At 39.5% G+C, this 14,266-nt stretch overlaps 1 protein-coding gene across 6 annotated transcripts in view; it reads left to right on the top strand.

Moving 5' to 3' along the window:
• Positions 1–14,266, top strand: part of slit2 (slit homolog 2) — a 73,223-nt gene that overhangs the window by 47,195 nt on the left and 11,762 nt on the right. For 2 of the 6 annotated variants that reach the window (XM_079862096.1, XM_079862098.1), the window contains 15 exons: positions 747–897; positions 1,704–1,778; positions 1,876–2,019; positions 2,207–2,350; positions 2,625–2,791; positions 3,039–3,171; positions 3,425–3,493; positions 4,593–4,664; positions 5,046–5,117; positions 5,227–5,298; positions 6,585–6,748; positions 7,135–7,259; positions 7,585–7,682; positions 8,797–8,936; positions 9,476–9,569. In XM_079862096.1, coding sequence (XP_079718222.1) covers positions 747–897; positions 1,704–1,778; positions 1,876–2,019; positions 2,207–2,350; positions 2,625–2,791; positions 3,039–3,171; positions 3,425–3,493; positions 4,593–4,664; positions 5,046–5,117; positions 5,227–5,298; positions 6,585–6,748; positions 7,135–7,259; positions 7,585–7,682; positions 8,797–8,936; positions 9,476–9,569 — 1,720 coding nt within the window. Of the gene's footprint in view, positions 1–746; positions 898–1,703; positions 1,779–1,875; positions 2,020–2,206; positions 2,351–2,624; positions 2,792–3,035; positions 3,172–3,424; positions 3,494–4,592; positions 4,665–5,045; positions 5,118–5,226; positions 5,299–6,584; positions 6,749–7,134; positions 7,260–7,584; positions 7,683–8,796; positions 8,937–9,475; positions 9,570–14,266 lie in introns of all 6 variants that reach the window. The other 4 variants (XM_079862097.1, XM_079862095.1, XM_079862100.1 and 1 more) reach the window with 3 other exon arrangements.

The raw sequence follows: 14,266 nt of genomic DNA, 5'->3' as shown, positions 1-14,266 counted from the left end.
TTCTGTTCTCTTTCCATCATTCCTACTAGTTTATCCCAGCTAAACAAAGTAGTACCTCATTCTTTATCTCTCGACCCTTTGTTTCTTTGTCTCTCTTTCTCTCTCTGTGTGTCTTGTGGAGGAAATTCAGCGGGGTTTTCCTTTGTGCTTGATCTAACCATGTGGTTGCAGACTCGGACTAATACATGGTTCTGTCAAGCACCATGGAAGGTCTTGCAGCATCTACAGCATGGCAAGCAACAAGAGACTACCTGTGTGTGTGTGTGTGTGTGTGTGTGTGTGTGTGTGTGTGTGTGTGTGTGTGTGTGTGTGTGTGTTTTTGTCATTGTCATTGGATGTGATGTTAAGAATGTGTGTTAAGTGTGTGTCCTCCTTATAAGTGTGTCTGTGTGTGTGTGTGTGTGTGTGTGTGTGTGTGTGTGTGTGTGTGTGTGTGTGTATGCAAAACACTCCAAAGTCATGGCTACTATGTCAGCATGACTTTATGTGTTGTTAAGAGTGATAATACCGATAGCATGTTGCCATGGTGATAACTGAGTTTCCTCTTGTCTAGCACAATTAACATTTAATGTCCTCCCTACCAGTGATCCTTCACTTTTACCACTCTACCTTTCCACCCAAACTTCTCTAATCTTACTTATCTTCTTCTCTCTTTCTATCTGTCCTCTCCTCTCATACTCTCTTTTTTTGTGATTGTGTGGTGTGTAATGGTGTGTGTGTTTGTGTGTGTATGGTTATGTGTATAGGCGTGGAAGACTACCGATCAAAACTAGGTGGGGATTGCTTCGCTGACCTGGCCTGCCCAGAGAAATGTCGCTGTGAAGGAACCACAGTGGACTGCTCTGGACAAAAGCTCACCAAGATCCCAGACCACATACCTCAATATACAGCAGAACTGTGAGTGTCTCTCTCTCTCATTGTAAAGGTTCACCCAAAAATGTTCATTTTTAGTTGTTACCACAGAGTAACAACTACAGAAGAATAAAATAAAGCATATTTCGTAACCTTTTGGAGCTTGGAAGGGTTCAGTTTGAGCAGATGTTTTATACCATCATCACTGTCCTCGTCAGAGCTCATTTCCCAGTACATTCAGCATGATCTGGCTCATGTTTGTGATCTCAAAAATATTCTCAAAACTATCATTTTTAACATCTTCAAAATCAATATTTTAATTGCTGACAGCTTCTTCACCAGATCCACCATCAAGTGACTGTGACACTAATGCGTCCAGTACTTGCTCTTCAGTAAATCGCTGAGGCATTTCAGGTTTTGATGATGATATTTTCTATTCTTTTGTTTTCTGCCTGCAGTAACTATGAGTGAAACATCACTTCATCATTGTGTATGAGACATTGCTGCCTTGTGGAATAAATGTGAATTGCACTTTTTCAGTCATTAAAGATTCAATTATTGTTGTGGAGAAAAAAAAACATACATACACTGTTACACATCTTGGGTTGTTACATTACATTTTTACAAAAAATTAATGGGAAAACAGGCTTTTTTTAAAAATATACTGTATATATATATTTTTTTTTTCTTGTTATATTGTTTATAATGAATTGACATGAAGGTTGATGTCTATCTTTAAAAAAATGAATTAGGAGGAGGGTAGTGAATGACTTCCTGGGTCACTAAAGACCTGAGGTATGTGTTTAAGGGTTAATTCATTTAGTTGTGTGTCTGATTTTTTTTCCACGCAGCCGCTTGAACAATAATGAATTTACAGTGCTGGAGGCTACAGGAATCTTTAAGAAGCTTCCTCAACTGCGCAAAATGTAAGTCTCTCTCCGTCTTTGTTATCTGTTATTATACAGTATAAATGACCATCATTAGAGTACTTTAATTACCATGGCAACTTGCTTTGTTTTACAGAAACCTTAGTAACAATAAGATCACAGATATTGAGGAGGGCACATTTGAGGGGGCCAGTGGAGTGAATGAGCTCATTCTGACCAGCAACCGCTTAGAGGGCGTCCACTACAGCATGCTGAAAGGCCTCGGCGGTCTCCGCACATTGTGAGTATTCACATTCGACTGAACATGCACGTACATATTAGCTCCTTACTGAATTACGAATATGAATCATTCTTCTGATGAACATTGCATAATGTCAGGGTAGTGAATGCAGATACTGGTCTGTGTGTTCCCAACCAAATATCATTTGGCTGTTTTAAATGATTATGTGTGTGTTTGTCATGTGTAGGATGTTGAGGAGTAACAAGATAAGCTGTGTCAATAACGGTAGTTTTACTGGTCTGAGCTCGGTGAGGCTGCTCTCCCTCTATGATAACCTGATCACCTCCATGTCCCCGGGAGCCTTTGACACACTACATTCTCTCTCCACACTGTGAGTATCGACCCACAGTAACAACAAAGTGTTTTTTTATTCCAGTGCTGTTTCAAATTTGATAATAATACAAAGATTCTGTTAAGAACTGAAAAGGTTCTTTGTGGAAACAAAAATGGTTCTTCTATGGCATTGCTGCGAAAACCCCCTTTTTTGAACCTTTATTTTTAAGAGTGTAGGCAGCTCATTACTGTAGGTTTTGAAACGCAGCATTTGTTTGTAGAATGATTTGCTAAATATTTGATACATCATTTTTCTTTATGCAATCCCACAGGAACTTGCTGGCCAATCCATTTAACTGTAACTGTCATCTGGCTTGGTTGGGTGAATGGCTCCGTAAGAAACGGATTGTCACAGGAAACCCCCGCTGTCAGAGCCCCTACTTTCTTCAGGAGATCCCTATTCAAGATGTAGCCATACAAGACTTTGCCTGCGAAGACGGTATGACTATGAACGTGTGTGGGGGTGTAAAAAGATCTCGTTTCTAGCTCTTAATAGGGCTTTGATAAGATCTGTTTTGTTAACTTGAGCATAGCTCAGTGTTATCTTTCTTTTACACAAACAAGCTTACAATAACAATCGCCCTGGCAAATCTTCACATCGAAAAGCTCATTTCAAATTGAATTATTCTTTACTTCTGAAATGAGAACATTAAGATGATGTTTAATTTTCTCTTGTGTGTCAGCAGGTAAGGATGAAAATAGCTGTTCACCCCTGGCTCGCTGTCCTGCCGAGTGTTCGTGTTTGGATACGGTGGTGCGCTGCAGTAATAAAGGACTAAAGGTTTTACCCAAGGGCATTCCTAAAGACGTTACAGAACTGTGAGTGTACACAAGCACAATAAGGGCTCAAACCTCACAGCAATTTCATGATAAATGGCCATTTTCAAAAATCCCCTTATCTGATCCAGGCACACCTTTTTATGAACCCAGCTGCCTCCAAAAACACATACTTGATGTCTGAAACAATACACGGCTGCTGTGTATACGTCTTTGAAGTTTCTCCCATTACACTGTTGCTAATGTGCTATTTCCTCTGTGTTTGAGTAATAACTTGTTTGTCTTTTTCTGATAGCTATCTCGATGGCAACCAGTTCACGCAAGTCCCTCTGGAACTATCCAATTATAAACACCTCTCTCTCATGTAGGTACAGCCCTCTCTGGAGTCACCCAATCACAAATAGTTTACTGTTATCAGGGCCCTGCCCCTTTGAAACTAGCCAGTCGTAATAGACCCTCACGCTTTTAAACGGACAGAGTTAGCTTCTACATATGGTGTTTGATCCATTTTCTCATCCTGCCAATGCCAGAAAATCCAAATGTTTTTAGCTGTATTTTGAGGGTGTGTGGCTTTTGCACATATTTCCTGCACTATGAGAGTGATCCTCTATATCCCAACTTCACCAAACATAACAAATGAATTAAGCACTAATGAACAACCATCATTATACACACAAATATGCAAACTCATCAATTAAATATGACTGCGAGTTAAGTATGAGTGATTGCTCATTTCTTTAGTCAAAAGTTACTTTATGCACATAAAAAAGATCGAAGACTTTGAAATATTGTTTTAAATAATTTATAAGACTGAAAATGGTTTTTGTAGGTTTATTATATTTGAACATATTGTAATTTTTTTTCATGAATGCAAATCAAATTGGCTTATAAATCACACCCGAACAGAAAAGTCAATTCGAGTGAAGCGATGCATCAAGGCTGTTGAATGCTTCTGTATATTGTATTATGACTTTAAGCCTAACGCATAACTATTGTACATGCTTTGTGTTTGCTGTTTGCAGTTTTAAAGGTCACTGCATTGATAATAAGTTCAGCCGTCTTGAGTGTCCTAACATGGAAGTTCACATGTGTGCATTGTCTTTTGCCATGCATTTAACTATGTAATGTAAAGTGAAATATGTAATTCCTTGCAGTTTGGGTCAATTTTTTAATATTTCATCCCTGCATTGCAGTAAATGCAAAAATATTTCATCCCTGGTTGTAGTAAAACTGCATTCACCTCTGGCCAGTTTGGCTTTGATGGAGTTACTGTAGTGCAGTATAAAAACAGCTCATCTTAAATATAAAGAATCTTTTTCTTTTTAATGCTGTGTGCAACATTTCGTTATTGGTATGTACCGTAAATGTTGGCTTTAAGTGTCCGATTTTCTCGTGGCTCATAACACTCTGCCTTTGTTTGTGTGTGTGCGCGTATGTATGTATGTATGTGTGTTTTCTTGCAGTGATATGAGTAATAACCAGATCAGCACATTGTCCAACCACAGCTTCAGTAACATGTCCGAGCTTCTCACCCTGTGAGTGTCAACATGATTTATGGCTTCGGTTTGTGTGTCTGTGTGTGTGTTTTTGTGCAAACACTAGTGTGGTTGTGTATGTTTTTAGCTGTGCATTGTGCGTGTGTGATTTTCACGTGTGAATTTTATAGTTCTTGAAATTATATGTGCACTTAAGTGTATATGCTGTGGTAGTCCTGGCTCATCCAAAAAGCTGTGATTTGAGTTAAATTTAGATGCATGAATGAGTAATTTTTTTGCCATAGAATTTTAGACACTTTTTGTTAACTTATTATTAAAGATATTTATTTTATTTATTTATTTATTGAGTTTGTATGGCCTGACACATCTGTGTAAATATATGTTTTTGCAAGTATTGTAATATATTTTGTTTCATCCCAGAATTTTAAGCTACAACAGACTGAGGTGTATTCCTGTAAAAGCTTTCGACGGCCTCAAATCTCTGCGCCTTTTGTGAGTACCTTATTGATGTGTGTGTGTGTGTGTGTGTGTTTGCTATCAGACTTTGATTTATATGTTTTGGACTCTCTTGGATGGCTTCATTTCTCTATTCTCTCTGCAGGTCTCTTCATGGTAATGATATTGCTGTGATCCCAGATGGAGCTTTCAAAGATCTGTCCTCGCTCTCCCACCTGTAAGTACCTCAGAATGAACACACACATACACACACACAGGCACTTATGAGTGCACCAAATAGGTTTTGACAGCTGGATGTACTTTGGTTCTTTCTTTGCTCTCACTCAGACACACTGAAACCCTTTCTTTGTCTGAACTTAGATTGGTTGATTCCTTGGTCTCCCACGATGACCTTTTTTTTTTTATAATTCTCATGGATCAATTTCACAAGTGTAATTATGACTGACAGCCGAGTAGAACAAATCTACACATTACCTTACACAGGGCACTGTCAAGCAGCCAATATCATAATATTGTTATATGGTTATATTAAAATACTTTTTATTAAAACCAAATCGCATGAAAGTCACATCAAGTGTGTGCTTAAAAAAAAATTTTTTTTTACATTGCTTCAAAAAAAGCAATTGTAATAATATATATACAAGCATATTTAGCATATTATGTCAATTGTTTAACCTTGCTGTGGGGCCTCTAAAAACAGCTTGATCACTCAGAGACCATTTTGTGTGTCATGAAATAACCAAAAGTAGAGATTCTCAGGTGCGTGTGTTGTAAACTCCATCATTATTTCCACACGTTTGACACATTAAGGGCCAGATTTACTAAACAGGGCAAATTAGTGAGCAAACACAATTCCAAAATAGCGCCGATGGCAGTGGAAAGTTCTGCGTGTGATCTACTGACGACACGCAAATTAAAGAACACAGACGCAGCCGGATCATTTCCATAAAGACCAACTACCAAGAGCAGTGCAAATTAGTGTCTGGTTTAAGACATGCTTTGTAAATGTAAATCACCTTGCGTGATTCATTTAAATACTCTCCTCCCATATATTTTGCATCTGAACGGGAAACTCCTACAAATGCATATGCAATAAGGTCAGCCGCAAAAATAACGCCTTTTCAGTGCTACTTTTTCACTGCTTGTCTAGTAAATCCTGACAGTAGTTTTTAACGCCAAAAGAGGGTTTGCGCTGGCGCAAGCTGTTAGTAAATCTGGCCCTTAGGCTTATGAATGCGATAGGTGGGCATTATTGTAATTACATCCAATCAGAGCAGCATGAAGGAACTACCCGCCATCAAACTCATGCTCTATTAAAACTTGATGATCTGAAGAGCGACAGCTCCCTATGAAACTTTATCCACTAATGTCACTGTTGTAAGGTGTTGCTTTAGAAAAACGAGTGAAGATACACTATTTCATATCACGTTTGATGTCAGATTATTTTATCATCCAAATTTTTGGAGAAGGGTTGTAATATATTCTTGTGTGTGTTTCCTGCAGGGCTCTGGGAGCAAACCCTCTGTATTGTGATTGTCACATGCAGTGGCTCTCTGACTGGGTAAAGAGCGGCTACAAGGAGCCTGGAATCGCACGCTGTACCGGTCCTGGAGAGATGACCGACAAACTACTGCTGACTACACCCTCCAAGAAATTCATGTGCACAGGTAAACCCACCCGTTCACTTCGGAGACACTCATCCCGTCACGGAGAGGGCATTAGTACTAACTCTAGTTTAAATGCTCATATGTTAATATTGTAAGTAATGTGATTTGATTGGTACATTTTTAGAGGTGCTGGGGACTTGTGGTTTTCCGGTGCCAGGTAAGGAAGCCAATCAGAGCCCAGTGTGAGCTCTTAAACCCCGGCCCCCTCTATCTGCCACCCAAACCTTTCCTCAGGTTTAAAGTGACCTTTGATGTGTTTTAGTTTTGTGACGCTTTACCTGCTCAATCCTATCCGTGTTTGTAATGATTGTGGTTGTATATTTGTTATATATTTGTTTGTTTATAACATCCTGTGTAATTTCTTTTTCTCTCTGTATTTTACATAGGTCCAGTGGATGTGAACATTTTGGCTAAATGTAACCCTTGTTTATCCAATCCATGCAAGAATGATGGAACCTGCAGTAACCATCCCGTTGATTTTTACCGATGCACCTGTCCTTATGGTTTTAAGGTACATACTCACTTACACACAAACAAGAATATCTTGCCTAGGTATTAAACTTACTTCGTACACACAACTGTCTTTGTACTACAATGGTACAAGATGAGATTTTGTGGTTTGTTTAAGAAATTACATTTCTAAGACAGTAGACCTTTCACCTGGCAGGCATAAAATTGCCAACTAAAAATAAAATAAAATAAAAAAATACAAATATATATATGATAACTTTACATTGAATGAGGGCTTGGAGTCATATAGGGAGCAAAATATCATAGAGAGTTTCCATAACATTTACATAACGTTTGTATGTAATGCAACATGCATGTTCATATAGGGTCAAGACTGTGAGGAACCAATTCATGCGTGCATCAGTAACCCCTGTCAGAATGGAGGCACCTGTCATCTAAAGGATGGAGAGGAAAACACTCACTGGTGAGACCGACCTTCATGATCATCATCATGAAAATGCTGAACTGTTTGAAATTACAGCTGATATGTGTATGAGGCCGGTAAAGAGATTCTTTATAGTGTTCGGGCCCTGTTGAATGTGGCTTTCATTTGGTACATTAAGTAAATGATCAGATGTGTGCGTGTGTGTGTGTGTGTGTCCCTGCTGCTCCGGTAATGAATATACTTTATGGACAGAGTGTGTCTAATCTGTCTTAATCAGACTGAAGTGTCTGAAACTGATCTGAGCTCACTCATGCACTTAATCATCCAATCAAGGGCTTTTCTGTGGACACACACTGCAGAGACGTGTGTGTGCGTGTGTGGTGAGCTCAGGTTCAGCTGTAGTCATACATTGATCAATGCTAATAAATCCTTTGTATTGGTGAATAAGAAGAGTTTCATTTGAGAACTCCTGCTTTACATTTTGATTAGCTAATGTAATGTAATACACCCACAGACACACACGAACGCTGCTTAAAATACTTTCTTCTATCCCAGTTTAATGAGACAACCATAAGTAAGCCATTCATAGGTCAATTTCCCAAAGAGCGAAAACACTGCTGCTCTGTAGTGCTTTCAAATGTTCAGTCAACTTTGGGTTCAAACAATGGCATGAATTTGGAACCTGATAATGTACTGTATATGAATAACAGTTAAATGTATTCTCCTCAGTGCAAAGCATCATAAATCATAAATGTAAGATTTAACCTGTTTCATTAGTGGTTTTCGCTAAGACAAGGATCACTATTTCTTATCTGAATTCAAACCAGCTTAATTGAATGAGGCACTGTATAGTGTTTTTAGTGTGTGCATCTTTGTTGAAGAGAGATTATTTAATGATAATTTCTAAGCACCCATTCTTAAAATTTTGGGAAGAAATAGTTGGAGGAAGTTTTTTTTGAAGGAGGGACCCAAACCATGCAGTACGTAGGAACCACAATATATAGAACAATGGACTGTAAGAGAAATTTAGTAGTACAGAAACAAACAATTATAGACAATTATAGAATATCAATACTGTTCATAGAGTTTGAGTGAATTAAAAGTTTCAAAAGGATTAAAAAGTCTTACGCAGTTGTTTTGTGTGTATGTTCAGGTGTGTGTGTCCAGATGGATTTGAGGGCGACGAATGTGAGATAAATATCGATGACTGTGAAGATAATGACTGTGAGAATAACTCCACGTGTGTGGATGGTATCAACAACTACACCTGTCACTGCTCACCTGAATACACAGGTAACTTAGACGCATACACACGCACAGTCACACGCAAAATGCTCGGTGTTCTCTGTGCTTTAACTGTCTGATGCTAACATGCAAATGTGCTGCTTGAGCTAACATGCTAACATGTCAAACACGTCCTCTGTATTTCTTTGTTTTCCTGTCTTTCTCTCGCTACTCGTTTCTCTTTTTCTACTAGCTGCTAATAATAATGAGGTGGAGAAAGGTTAGTTTACTCTCTTTCACTTCATCCTCCCATTGTCTGTCTCTTTCCTTTGCTGTTTCTGGCTAGTGCGTCCTCTGTGCTTGCTGAAGTGTGAAATGCACACTCACACACACATTTTGTCCTTGCTGGTACACTGTCAATTGAGGTGTTTGTATCGTTGTTCTTCAGAGTATTGGTATTTTTCAACACTGAGACTACACTGGACACGCTAACACACTCCTACTGGTTTAATGGGATGCAACATGTTTTCTTACAGTAAACACTACTATGATTATTCATACTCTTCCCACTCTTTCTGACTGTTCATAATGAGTATGTGTATGTGCAGGGGAGCTGTGTGAAGATAAGCTGGATTTCTGCGCTTCAGAGCTGAACCTGTGTCAGCACGACTCAAAATGTATTCTGACCGCTAAGGGCTTCATGTAAGTCACTAAATTCCTCACTATCTGTGTTCCATCTGCCTCAAACAATAAATCCACATTCTTGATCATTTGAAACATACTGACAAAAACAGATTCACAGGTTATTATCAAAAAACATAACATGTGTTTACTTTTGAGGATGAATTTATCACTAGGTTTGGCAAAACATGATATGCTTATAGCATCAAATCTTTTAAAGCACTACTGAGTTTTGAATTTCATTTTCAACAGAAAGGTGTATTCCACTTAGTTTTTTAAATGTATGTAAAATATTTACATAAACATATATATATATATATATATATACACTAGGGTGGTCCTTATCAAGTCATTTTTTTTAACCTCTTCTTAACCTCTTAAACTGTTCCTTTTAACTTCAAAATTAGAAATATGCAAAAATGTTGACAAAAAAAATGATATTTAGAGGTAGCTCAATCATGTGGAAGATTGCCTATGTTAAGCTGTGTGGTGTTATTGTGATATGCAAGTAATATTAAAAGTTGCTGCAAATGAACTACATTTTATTGAAATCAGAGCAACACTGACATGACAACAATGACAACAATCCCAAAAAAGCACAAAGTTTTCAACAATCCCTCATTTCTGATGCTCAGCAGCCAGTGTTGACTTTTTGCAGTCTGAATAGATCCGTCGGTGATCTTCCACCACATGAAGGAGAAACTGCAATTGTTCTTCAAAATGTGTGAGATAGCCATTGTATTCTTGAATCAGAGCCACTCCTCTCTCGGCGTGATCATTGACTACTTTCATTGCATGGTTGCCTGTGCCTCCTGATAATCTGCTTGATTCGGCCAAAGTTCCGGGTCAATTTCAAGGAACGTAATGTAATTTTTTAAACCAAAAAATGTGTTCTAAACCCAAACAATAACCAAGGTGATCATCAATAGAAATATGTATTGATTCCACCAGGAAAGGTAAATCTGCTAAACCGGGTCATGGATGGATTAATTTGGATTTAGTTTCTACAATAAGTAAACTGAGATATGTATCTAAAATATATATTTAGGAATATATGGTGCATTAGATGCTTTTATGGAGATTTTTTGGGGAATTTTACTAGCCAGGTACAATACCAAATCAAATGATCTGTTTTTACGAAAATCATCAAAATCTCAGAAGTTTAAAGCTATTGAGCTACCAGTAATTATTATGTTACTGCCATAAAAATTGGCATGCTGTATTTTCTTATATAAAGGAACAATTTGAAGGGTTAAGAGCATGACAATTGGAGACTTTAAAAATAAGGACCACCCTAATGTACGCTACTTGTGAAAAGTTTGGAATAATAACGATTTTTTAAAATGTTTTTGAAAGAAGTCTCTTATGCTAACCCAGGCTGCATTTATTTGATAAACAATACAGTAAAAACAGTAATATTCTGAAATATTATAACAATTTAACAGTTTTTTTCCTATTTGAATATATTTTAAAATGTAATATAACTGTGATTGCAGTCTTCAGTGTCACATGATCCTTCAGAAAGCATTCCAATATGCTGATTTGCTGCTCAATATACATTTATTATTATTATCAACGTTGAAAACGTTTGAATGCAGTGTATCACAGCTTCCACAGAAATATAAAGAAGCACAACTATTTTCAACATTGATAATAATAAGAAATGTTTTTGAGCAACACAGGAATAAATAATATTTTAAAATATATAAAAATTAAAACCAGTTATTTTAAATTGATATAATATTTCACAATATTACTGTTTTACTGTATTTCTGATCAAATAAATGGTTGAGCAAAAGAGACTTAAAATAAAAAACAATAATACAACTTTTTGCTGACCACAAACTTTTGAATGCTGGTCTATTTATATAATATACTGACCAATCATATCATGACAATATCTCTGCATACTCTTCTGACTCCAGTGCATTAGTGCTGTTCAGACGTTTAAATCCTTGCCTATAAAAACTGCCCGTCTGCAGTCACTTAAGCCTGTTGGATCCCAAACCTTTTTGGATTCGGTTTCATCACTCTCTCCCCTCCAGACGCCCCCTTCTCTCATCTCATGTTTTATTTGATCCCTCTCTCCACCAGACCAAAACAATCGCCATGTTAGAAAACATCAGGTGTGTGTTTCCTTCTCTGCTGATATGTGTGTGAGCAGCAGACCACATAAGTTCATTTGTGTGTTTTTATGCCCATTGGTGCAGATGTTAACACAACACTAGAGCTGTGTGGAATGCAGCTGGAGTCTCTGAGGTTCTGCTCTATGTTTGTGCTCTGATATTCAATTACAGCTCTCCTGTTGGGTTTACTATAAAAAATGAGTTGGAGGGGGGTGTTTTTAATATGATATGATGCGATACGAAGGGATGATGAATGTGTTTATGTAGCGCTTCAGGGCGTGTGTAAATTCATTCAAAAGAACTTCAATTTCAGTGGTTTAAGTAACTAAAACTTTCGGAATTAGAGAAGTCTAATCTCACAACACAATAGATTTCACTGTTCATATGTGTATATATATATATATATATATATATATATATATATATATATATATATATATATATATAATATATATTATATGATATATATCTGTATGTATATTATTTGAAAAAAAAAAGAAGCATGACCCCAACCGCACCACTGAACATACAACACATATTGGCATGTTCAGGTTTAATTTTAGACCCCAAACCTAGTTGGATGGACCTTAAATTACTGAACGTGGTTTTTTTAAACATAGCTTCTGCACTTTGACTTACTTTCGATTAAAGTAAGTTTTGTGGCTTTTAGTCCACGGCTATTTGCTTTGAGGCATCTATAAGCTAGCGAAGGGGGTTTCAAACTTTTCTATGCTAAAGACCTCTTTCTATGCTATTTTTTTTAGTCTCTGGGAAATGCACATTTGACAGTAAAGCACTGAGCTTGGGTTGGGATGCAGATGCAAATTTACTCTAATTAAGGGATAGGGCAAAATGTTAATATTCTGACAGTGCGACTGAGTTAGGATTCTAATCTTATTCAAATTTGCCATGGAAACCACAGGTAAAACTCTTCATGGCTCCTCACTACTATAGTAAAAAGTAACTACTGTATTTGTGGTTCCCTTTCGTTGTCACTCCGAGTTACGTCGGATGACGACGAATGGGGTTTCGCTTAGAAATCCTATCATCTTCGAGTATATAAAACGAGCCAATGGCAAAGAAATGCCATGGGTCTGCGGAATTTGCATAGCGTAACTCCGCCCCACCCTGGGGGTATAAAGGAAGTGCGCTGGCAACATGCAGATATGTTTTCGCTTCGGAGCCAAGTTGATGTACTTCACTCCACAGCCAATCCTGAGATTCATCTCTTCATTTCTCTTCGAGACGAGCCTCTCTCCAAGTGTTGGTGTGACAGCGAGTTCCAGCGAGTGCACATTCCCTGCTTATCTGTGCAGTGATTTGCCAGAGTGTGTGTGTTCTCTCCCTGGTCGCTTCAGCATTTGTGGAGAAATCTCCTTTCTAAAAGAGCTTGCACGCGGCACGTCTTTTTAAAGATGCCTCGCCCGTGCACTTCTGGTTGCGGTCTATTTGTTTCTGATTCTGATGGGCACAATCGCTGTCTTGTGTGTCTGGGCTTAGAGCACGCTAAGGCAGCGTTTGTGGATGAGTCATGTTCCCATTGCGGGAACATGCCCATCGCACGGTTACGGTCGAGACTCAATGACCTTCATGGTAGAGTCCCCTCATCCGCACCCCGATCTACGGGCTCGGCGAGAGCTAGTACTTCAGCTGGCGGCCAGGGTGACCTGAGGATTACGGTGTGGGACAAAGCGCCGACTATTCCACGCTCCACACTGTCCTCTAGTGCCGTGCAACACGCGAGTGGTTCAAATGAGCCCGCAGTACAGTCCTCTGACTTGCCGCGGGTCTCATTTGGCACTCCAGATGAAGATTCAATGTCGATCGCTGCATCACAGGGTGGGCAAGAGTCCTTGGGAAGTGAGGATTCGGCTGTGCTGCCACCTTCGGGTGTGCCAGCATTGCCCAAGTCTGATCCCGAGATGACTGCCATGCTTTCCCGGGCAGCTGCGGCCATTGGGCTTGAGTGGTCCCCGCCACCTGGTCCGGTGCGCTCGCGGCTGGACGATTGGTTTTTGGGTGCCGCCGCTGATCCTCGTCAGCGCGCGTCCCCAATGCCTTTCTTCCCGGATGTGCATGAGGAGGTCACGAGGTCCTGGAAGGCACCATTGTCTTCTCGTGATCGCTCGGCGACCTCCTCCGCCCTGCCTCCTCTCGATCAGGCGGCTGCCAAAGGGTACACTGGGGTTCCCCAGGTTGAACGCTCTGTTGCGATGCAACTGTGTCCTCAGAGTGCTTCATTCCGTGGCGACCCAAAGCACCCCTCCAAAGCCTGTAGGTTCTCTTCCACCCTTGTGGCGAAGGCCTATAGAGCTGCGGGGCTGGCGGCCTCCTCACTGCATGCCATGGCGACACTCCAGGTCTACCAGGCCCAGATGTTGCGTGACATGCACGAGGGGAGGACTGACCCAGGGCTCTTTGATGAGTTGCGTGCCGCCACCGACCTTGCTCTCCGAGCGACGAAGGTGACCGCACGCTCCCTGGGTCAGGTGATGTCCACTTGTGTGGTCCAGGAGAGACATCTGTGGCTCAACCTGGCTGATATGCGTGAGGCCGAGCGGACCCGGTTCCTCGACACTCCCATATCCCAGG

This window comes from Squalius cephalus (assembly GCF_949319135.1).
Source record: "Squalius cephalus genome assembly, chromosome: 2".
Lineage (NCBI taxonomy): Eukaryota > Metazoa > Chordata > Actinopteri > Cypriniformes > Leuciscidae > Squalius > Squalius cephalus.
This window is presented reverse-complemented; position numbering and strand designations above follow the sequence as displayed.